The 10,085-nt window shown below is 35.8% G+C and overlaps 1 protein-coding gene across 1 annotated transcript in view; it reads left to right on the top strand.

Annotated features, from left to right (window-relative positions):
* The window catches only part of LOC106105669 (muscarinic acetylcholine receptor DM1), a 16,766-nt gene extending 7,369 nt beyond the window's left edge, over positions 1 to 9,397 (top strand). The window contains exons 2-4 of the mRNA XM_013286092.1: positions 4,181 to 4,289; positions 8,338 to 8,513; positions 8,611 to 9,397. Of these exons, the coding sequence (XP_013141546.1) occupies positions 4,181 to 4,289; positions 8,338 to 8,513; positions 8,611 to 9,397 (1,072 nt within the window). The remainder of the gene's footprint in view (positions 1 to 4,180; positions 4,290 to 8,337; positions 8,514 to 8,610) is intronic.
* Positions 9,398 to 10,085: the final 688 nt, after the last annotated feature.

Genomic DNA, 10,085 nt, shown 5'->3' on the forward strand with positions numbered 1-10,085 from the left:
GGGTACTTCGGAAATGCGGACAAATGGCCGCAACAGATGAAGATTGAGTGGAAAATTTTTCACTTCAAATGTACATTAAATTCTCTACTTATGTCTAAAAAGTTACACATCCAAAATTCCATGAATTAGTATGAAAATCCTCTATACACTGACATAAGAATATTGAAACGATTCTTAAAAAATCGTTTCGTAGTCGTTTACAATCTGATAGTCAAAATTTTAATAGAATTCGGAGTTAAGTCGTTACATATTAAATTGTCGTTTCAGTACTCGGCCAATGGCTATTACCAAATGTAATTGTAACCGATTGGTTTATACATTTTTAAATGCATTTTATAGTATTAGAGACATATTGAAGTTAATTTAAAACAGAATAAGCTACTAACAGAAACAAATTTTTGTAAAGTTTTTTTTTTAATTTCAAATAACATATAATTTAGTAAAGTATTTTTTCCCCTATGGTATTTGAATTGATGGACCACGTAGTAAAAATATTTATAAAAATTATAGAAGAAAAATAAGCAATAGATTCAGTCAGAATGCAAAATAAATTCAAACAGGAGATATCTTGTAACCGTCGCTCGACAAACAGGAAATTTCATTGAAATCGGGAAATGAAAATAAAATACGTTCAAAGCGGTCCCAGGGAACGCGAGAAAATGATAAAATACCACATAAAGCTATACCAATGTAATTCAACGGGACAAAGTTTTTGCACCGAGAACTTGGATCCGACGCTGATTTTAGATAACTTCTTACATCTAAACTGGATTTATCATAATAAAATCTCTCGTACGTCTGTCCGTTCAAAAGCGTAATCTAATCTGAGTTGTTTACTCGAGCCCTCTCAAAGCGGTTCGCAATTCATTCGCCAAGATTGTAAAGAAACTTACTTTGAATTTTTATTAACTTTTAGTCAAGTTTCCTTAATCCGCCTATATCCTAATTAGTATCTAAAACAATGGATGGTACAGTTACGGAAATTGGTGGTGTCCCACTTACATTTTTTGTCAGTTAAACGCATACCTACATTGTCATATTAGACATATCATCAAAATGCCCTTTTCGCAACAGAGGGTCGACACAGACGTCCATACATCTCCACTAGCCGTCATATCTAACGTTACACAAACCATACATGCAAACTTCGGTCCGCTACCTCTGTACATATAGGGCCTGTCCCGTCACTGGCTGATAGAGTTTCAGATAGCTTAAAAATGACGTCATGGGTCCTAACACAATCCGATATTTCCATCACATATAGTATACGTTGGATTGTAATCAGACAATTTACAATTTGGCGGGACAGGGCCTTAGTCTTATTGTTTTCTTGTACACACGTGGAAATAATATTCCCATAACAAAAGATATAGCAAATAGAATTCCATTACTAATATAAAACATATCACATTCACACAATGCGCGGCTTATCTATTGACATCTGTTCCCCATTCAATACTCTGAGACTGTCACTTCGATACGATCAGCTGGTCCATTGTGGCCAACGGAAGAACGTGTCAGCGAGAGGGATGGTATTATACCGATGTCTAACGAGTGAAAGGAACGACATGTGTCATTGTGTTGCGCTTCAATTGTAGCTAGTTTGTATGCAGAAAGGAAACTTCTTTTGTGTCGGATAGTGTATGTGCTCGGATATTTTATATGATTTCACTTGAAATAGCACTGGATTAGTAAACAGCTGATACGCGGATAGCAGAGGGAATATACACTTTTTTTTCTAGTTTAGCTCTCACTTCTCTCAGCTTCTGTCATATTCATACCTTTCTCGTTGATTCCCTTAATTATGTAGCCTTTGTTACTCAGTGATTATTTAGATTTAACGATGAAATTATTTTTGATATCGGATCAGTAGTTTCGGCGCATATTCAATGCAAACCAACAAATCTTTCCCCTTTATAATTTTAGCAATGACTAGCTGATGCTTGCGAGTTCATCCCCGTGACATTAAAAAATAGTAAAATATGTGGCCTATGTCACTCGCTGATAATGTACCTTTTGATTGGTGAAAGTATTTTAGAAATCGGTTTAGTAGTTTTTGAGTTATTTCAACACAAAAATACAAATCTTTTCTCTTTATAGTATTGGTATAGATATAGATTTTTGTAAATAAAAAAAATCCTAGAATACCGGATAAACTTTTATCATGTTCAATTATAAATCAAGCAAAGTGTGTTTTCGTATTCCATTAATTACAATCTAAGGTCTTACAAACAAGGTTATTAATTCCATTAGCGAAATTCAATCAAGCTGGACAATGATTACCGCGAAGTCGACATAGTTCGTCGTAATCATATATCCTTACGCAATGCCCTATTATAGAAACGTTACCATTAACCCCCATCTCTAAACCTTACCACCCTAAAATCCCACCCTCGTACTCCTCCTTCTAACATACTTTCGTCTCCTGTTTCGTAACTCGAATATTTGCAAGCTCTTGCTATTACGTTTATTTTGGTTCCTATTCCATAGACATAGAGTTTAATTTCCCAGTGAATATTCAAGGGTATAAGCCAATCAAAAATGAACTTAGTATGTTTTAAGACAAGTGTCATAATTGCTTGTGAACCCTGTTTTTATCGAGCAGATTTGGCTGGTCTCTTGTCAAAGGACGAGTTTCTACTGTAGTGGAGCGGAAGCGAAGCGTGAAAATGTTTATACATTAAAGACACATAATTTTTAAAACAAAAGAAAGTTTTAACGAAAATTGAAAGGATTAAAAAAATATTTGAAAATTAGAACACTCATAGAGCTGGAACACTATACTACTAAATATTAGGCTTGGAAAAATATGCGAGTAGCTGGCTTACGTGCATGCCAGTTACTGGCACGTGTCTGATACACGAAGCTTGTCACTGACACGTTTCCTCGCATATAATGCCGTGAATATTTACTGGTATTTGTATACGGACTGCGCCAGTAACTGTCATGCCAGATTCTACTCCATTTTTCTGGCATAACGCCTCAAAGGGGTGAACGGTGGCTGGTGATCGATAGATGGTACATGGTAGTTTAGTTCACTCTATACTTAAAGTCACCCACGTTTTACTTGCACTACACGCACTTTTGCATTAACACGTTAACTGCGTAACAGGCCGATATCGGCCTGACGCGGTACTTAAGCCGGCGCGGACGAAGAAAACTATGTCACTCTCGCTATTGCAAAACGATTATCTCAGGTATTTACATTAAATAAAATGTATACATTAACAAAGTTATAGCTATTTAATCTATCTTAGTGCTGGTGGGTCTAAAAAGACCTGCCACACACTGGCAGGAATATCATTGGGGGTGCATTTTGGCTCGACGCCGCACCAGATGAAGAATTACTATTTTATTTCCCGCAGTAAACGTGTTTAACTGTCGGTAACACATACTCCAAGCGTTTTCTAATTAAATCTTAAAAAGCCATGTACTATTAAACAATATACTCCTCATATTATAACGTGTCTGCGGGTAACATCTGCTGGGAGCACTGTATCGATCCTCTTCGCTTTAGAACTCGCTTTGTTTATTTGCAAATGCTCAAACTTTTCTCATACCTAATGAATTTCAAACTTGTTGAGGAACTGCTGGTTTTCTTTTGGAATTGTTTTGTTTCCGAGAAAAAAGGAAATACCGAGTTTGACTAATTTAATATTTATATAATATGCACAAAAACAATAGTTTAATTTTAGAACAATAAAAAGTATTATTAAAAGTTTATTAAAGCCCCGTCAAGAGAAAACGTTTTGTAGTATTATATATTTCTTGCAAACACAACCATAGGTGACTTTATTGTAACCGTACTGACTCCTGAGGTTATGAAGTCATTGTAGAAGACGTGACGGTCTTCCATAGATATCAAAAAGAAATGATGTACAGTCGCGGTACTCCGGAAAGAAAAATGCCTTGTTGCATCGAGACATACTCCGCCTATTCATACAAATAACCAATTAGTTCTAAGGGAGTTGCTGATGTGGGGATAATAATGAAATGCAATTAGCCGTGTATAATCCACCTAAATTTTGTAAAGTAACATTTAAAACAGTCCAATTGGTTATTGTTCCGCGTCCTCTTAATTTGTTCAAAACGTATGAACGATTGTAGTAAATTTGAACACCGAGAAATTCTCTGATTGTACCTTTGTGTGAATGACCTCTAACATGAAGTCAATTTTCAGCGACGAGACACGAGAGGTGGACGGCCGCGCGCGTTCTGAGTCCGGAGATGCGGACTCGGTATACCACGTGCGGGGAGCACTACACGACACTCGCTGGCGAGACCATCAGGTATGGACCGAAACCTGAGATGTCTATATGTTTTTGTATAAGTACAAATCGGTAATTTTTTTTATTACATAAGGTGGCAAACGAGCAAGCGGTCACCTGAATCCGCCAAAATGGCGAAGCGACCGCTGCCCATAGACATCCGCAATTACAGATGCGTTGCCTACCCATATCCGACGGAAGAGGAGACGCACATAAAGAGGATATTTACCTACCTATGCATCTCCTCCACCGTCAAATCCACTTCCCCTTCCCATCCTCTCCTTATAAGAAAAGGGTGGTAAAGAGAAATGGACTTTAATTAGGCCTTAGGCACCACACTCATCAGACGAACCACGGAATTGCATTCATTTCACGCCTGTCTTCTGCGAGGTCGTGGTATTACACCGGGCGAGCCGGCTCATTCGTGCTAAGATGTTAAAGCGGGCTCTACCACTGTTAAATTTATTTTTACATTTATCTATCTTGTAAGTATTCACATCAATCTTATTCATTTGTTTACATTAAAGTTGTAAAAGTAATAAAAGTGGGTTATATAAATGGCTGAAAGCGTGAAATTTGTACAAATCAAGTTAGATATGCGTGTACAAAGTTAGCGCCCGAAGTTGTCCGACACGAATTAGCGTCAATTCAATCCCGCTTTTATATAAAAACTTTACATCTAAGAAAAAATGTTTTATTTTACAATATAATGTTACATGTTTTTATATGAGTTATCTATTTCTTTTTGTCCATTAATGTATTTTGTAACTATGCGCCATGTCCCCGTAAAATTAAAATAATAAAATATATATCGTATGTTACTCACAGATAAATGACCATTGTGGTCGATACAGGCATTGCCTTGTGTGGCCATCACCAGATTGACTCGAATAACCATAAGTAGTAACTTAAAAGAACTACTATGTTTAATTTTCTATCATGTATAATTTTTAGTTACTACCAAAATTTGTAATCTATATTGTGTTGATAATAAATATTTTCATTTAAAATTTTTGTAATGATAAGAGAATATTTAAAATCGGCCCGATAGTTTTTGAGTTATTTCAATACATACAAAGATACGAAAATACAAATCTTTCCTCGTAATATTAGTATTGATAACACATTTAACATCAAGTATGTTTATGAGCTTATCGGTTTTTATATGGAAAACCCTAAAATACATTTTTAAAAATTACTATTACTCATTAAAATACTTTAACTGTTTAACTCAAAGTGTGAATAAGTGTTTTAACATATGCAATATTACACTTTACTGAAGTGTACTTATTTAACAGTATTTTGTCATAATATTGCTACTATGAAGGTGTCTAACTTGTTAATGTTTTAATTAATAGTAGTAGAGTCCGCTTTAACATCTTCGCACTAATGGGCCGGCTCGCCCGGTGCAATACCACGACAAAAAACAGACGTAAAGTGGAAGTAATTCCATGTTTCGTCTGATGAGTGTGGTGCCGGAGGCCTAATTTTAGTCTCTTTCCCTTTCCACCCTTTTCTTAAGAGGCAAGGATGGGAAGGAAAAGTGGATTAGACGGTGGAGGAAATGCATAGTAAGGGGAAATGTCTTCTTTGTGTGCGACTCATCCTCCGTCAATAAAGGGTAGGCAACGCATCTGCAATTGCGGATGTTTATGGGCAGCCGTCGCTTTCCATTTCGATGGATTGTGGTGGCTGCGTACTTGTTTACCACCTTATATTATAAACGTACTAGCTGTTCCCAAGTGACTTCATCCGCATAGAATTATAAAAAAAAATATTTTATTGTTCATATTTGTCAAATTATCAATTGCAAATGTCAAAATGACATGACATGATGTCAAACTATGGCAACCTTGCTTCCTTGGTGATGGCAACAACTTATGGTCTCTTTCTCACATTAGGGTTTTTATCCAAAATATTTTCCCTTAAGTTTAAAGGCGTGAAAATATATATCCTAAAGCGTGACGTAAGTGTAGGGCTTTTTATTAAAAAAATGAGTTATTCGGAAATATGCTGTGATTGCTGACATCTTAGGCAACAAAAAAGTGTGTGTTTACGCTTTATTATAATAGTACAGATAAATATAGATATATTCGTCAAAACAGATTTATATGCAAAAGTAACCACAAAAATTTAAATACTTTAATGGATAATGCTTATTTACTGGCAACATTGGTTTTGATTAAATCGCCTTATTAGTATGAGAATTTTGCTAAATATGTATTATTTATACAAGCGTCCGCTTTGCACAACCGTCGGAATTCAAATAAATACAAAAAACTACAATATCCAGCTAAAGTAAATACATTTTATATCATAAATTTTCCGGGAGAGAGAACGAAAGCCTCTGTTTATACAACTTCGCTCTCGGATACCAGTAGGGCTGCCAATGAAAAAAAAAAACAAAACTAACGGCGAAAACAAACGACATCTATTGTCAACCCTTGATGGAATCGGACGGTAAAAAACAACCATTGACTTGTAGCAAACCGTAGGTTTCAGTTTGGTAAAACAAAATAGATTGAACAGCCTTAGCACCGAATATTCACTACGCATACATAAGAATTTGGGTCAAACTAAAAAAGGTGGCAACCCTAGCGATATAGCGTCGTATACTTAAAAAGAAAACTTTTCTTTGCACCACTTTAACTCGATTAACTACGAATTAATTTCATACGTTTTTTAAACGATTTCCGAGAAATTAAAATGTGAACAACTCGATTATTTTTTTTTTTGATTACTTATATGGCTAATTAATAAATTTAATTAGGATTATAAAAATATCATGAAATTTCCGTATTAATAGCTTAAAGTTCAATCGATTTGCAGATTTCGATTTAATCCGAATATTCAATTGAAATCGATTTTTTTTAAAACTTCAGACTTAATGATTACACGGATACCTTTTCACATTTTTGTTTATTACTCTTAATTATTTTTGTTACTTTTCAAAAACATAATGACGGCAGAAAACATCATTCGATGTTCTTCAACTAAGAGCGTTCTTTTGACTAAACTGGTTACAAATCTTTAGTCTCGCCTTGATTCCTGTGCGCTTATATCGCGCACCGTACTCGATTTTTAGTTGTGCAACTAAACAGTTGAATTAGTTACGAAACAATCGACAATCACAACAGTTGTGCGATAGTTTAGTCAAAGGTGTGCGACCGCTCTAAATGTTTTGTAATTAAAAACACTTAGAAAACGTTTTCATTTCACGTAGAATCTTCCCGTCCCCTAAGAGCGGACGAAACACGGTCAAGGCCCGCGTCCCAACATTTACAACTATAAAACTTCTGTCCGTTTACACAAAACTAAAACAATACCGTTAGTTTATAGAGCAAGCCAATTTATAAAGAAAAAAAGTAAATATTAAATTCTTTAGCAGCTGTGCACTAGATTTAAAAAGTAAATCATTCGTTTAGTTCATCTATACTATTATAATAAAGCGTAAACACATACTTCTTTGTTGCCTAAGATGTCAGCAATTACAGCATATTTTTGAATAATACTTTTTTTTTATAAAAAGCTCTACACGTCATGCTTCAGGCTATATATTTTTACGCCATTAAACTTAGGGGGTAAATATTTTAAATAATAACCCTAATGTGCGAATGAGACCATAAGTTGCTGTCAACATCAAGGAAGCATGATTGCCAAGTTTTGTCATGACATTACTACATTTATTTTATTTACGATTTACTTCTAGTAATAGTCCTTAATAACTCCTTCACTCAACTTAGTACTTAGTCCAAGTAATCGAAGCCGAGGTTAGCCTTTAAGTGCCATTTAAGCTAGTATTGGAGATGGACTAAGTTTTCGCTAGAATCGTAGTCAAACTTTAAGTAATAAAGCGAACTATTGGCTGTTCACGGCAAACATATACTTCAGGGTTGTTCATGAATCAGATTACCAAAGAGAGTAATAGCCGCACTCACAGACATCATTCGGTGACTAAAGAGTTATTTAACGCATAAGAGTAAGGCAGCAACACATTGACATGTATAAACAGATTTTTAAGGAGTCAACATAACACTAAGTAATATGAACCTCACTTCGTTTTCCTTAGGGTGCGAATTCGCGCAGCACAAAGCGTGGCTGGATCGCAATCCAGGCGTGGTGCATTGCCTGGTGGCATTCCGGGCGAGAGGATCTGGAGGACACTGAGCCGGAGGAGGAGCCTTCAGATGCGGGCTACGCCACACCTGTCTCCGTGGAGACGCCCCTACAGAGCTCTGTGTCCAGGTAAGATAGACACAGTAAAAAAACCAGAGTAATACTCCTCAGCTCGTAGAAATGACTTTAAAGATCACTAAAATATAATTGTAAGTGTCTTTTGCAGGTGCACATCCTTAAATGTCATAAGAGATCCTTACGCATCTCGCGGAGGATCAGGAGGCTCTGGTGGCGACGGAGGCACGTCTCCACTACGGAGGACATACGATAATCCTACAGCACCAATACCAGCGGCTAGAGACAGTCGCTCCCTCCCACCCAACACAAGAATCAACACCACCACCTCACCAGCACCAAAATCTGCATCCGCCGACTCAGTGTATACTATCCTCATTAGACTACCAGATGCTGACACCGAAAGACCGAGTATAAAGATGATAACAGAAGAATCACCTCCATCTAACGCTAGATCTCACTATCGACCACCGGCCAGAGGAGATTCAGAACTAAACCTTCACCCTGGAGGACACGGTGCACTCACTAGAAGAACATCCCATTTACAGGATGTAAGAATACCGTTAAATGCTAAGATAATTCCTAAACAACTGGCAGGCAAAGGCATCACATCGAAACAACCGAAAAAGAAAAAAACACAGGAGAAAAAACAAGAAACGAAAGCGGCTAAGACTTTGTCAGCAATATTGTTGTCTTTTATTTTAACGTGGACGCCTTACAATATCCTAGTTTTGCTGAAACCTTTAACAGCATGCACTAAGTGTATTCCAGATGAACTTTGGTCTTTCTTCTACGCTTTATGTTATATTAATTCAACAATAAACCCTGTTTGCTACGCTCTTTGTAATGCGACGTTTAGGAGAACGTATGTCAGGATCTTAACTTGCAAATGGCATAACAGGAATAGAGAAGCCATGACTAGAGGTGTATACAATTAAGTTTTATTCTGTGTACATAGTATTAAACAACGATTTTAATTCTTTTAAATAGACTTTATATACCAAAATGTGATTGCCCAATTTTGGTATTGAAGTATATTTTTTTTTTTTGATTTTGCGAGTTGAATGCAATCATTTAAAAACCACTATTAAATTGATAGTTAAAGGCACGTATAAATAAAATGAAATGTTAATAACAACGATTCTTAAATTTGATTAAAGTTTATTTAAAAAATTCATAAAACTCAATTGTTTTGTCGTGCATTCCCACTGCTGAAACACGTGTAATAAAACATAATACTATTTCTTTTCCAAGGAAATAAGATAGCTCAATTTTTTTTAAAAGATGTGATTTATTCTGATGAAACTCGGAGTTGAATTAAAAAAATAACAATTTTAGTTAGTGATTTACTTATCCCGTCCATTTGTAGAATTATTATTTGTAGATATACCGTTTTTGTGATAAATCGCGTTACAGATTTTTTCCTTTTAACCCAGTCTTCTGTTTTAAGATATCCGAACTAAGAGGAACGGAATTTCGTTATATAGTGCCAGTACTAATATTCCCTGTGTGCCAACAGTCACATAAGCATATGGTTGTAACACAAAAATTACGTTTTTTTCAGAGAACCTATTTTAAAGTACGATAAAAAAAACATACTATTCAAAATCTGATAACTCAATGGCC

This window comes from Papilio polytes, unplaced genomic scaffold (genome assembly GCF_000836215.1).
Source record: "Papilio polytes unplaced genomic scaffold, Ppol_1.0 DF822733.1, whole genome shotgun sequence".
NCBI classification, from domain to species: domain Eukaryota; kingdom Metazoa; phylum Arthropoda; class Insecta; order Lepidoptera; family Papilionidae; genus Papilio; species Papilio polytes.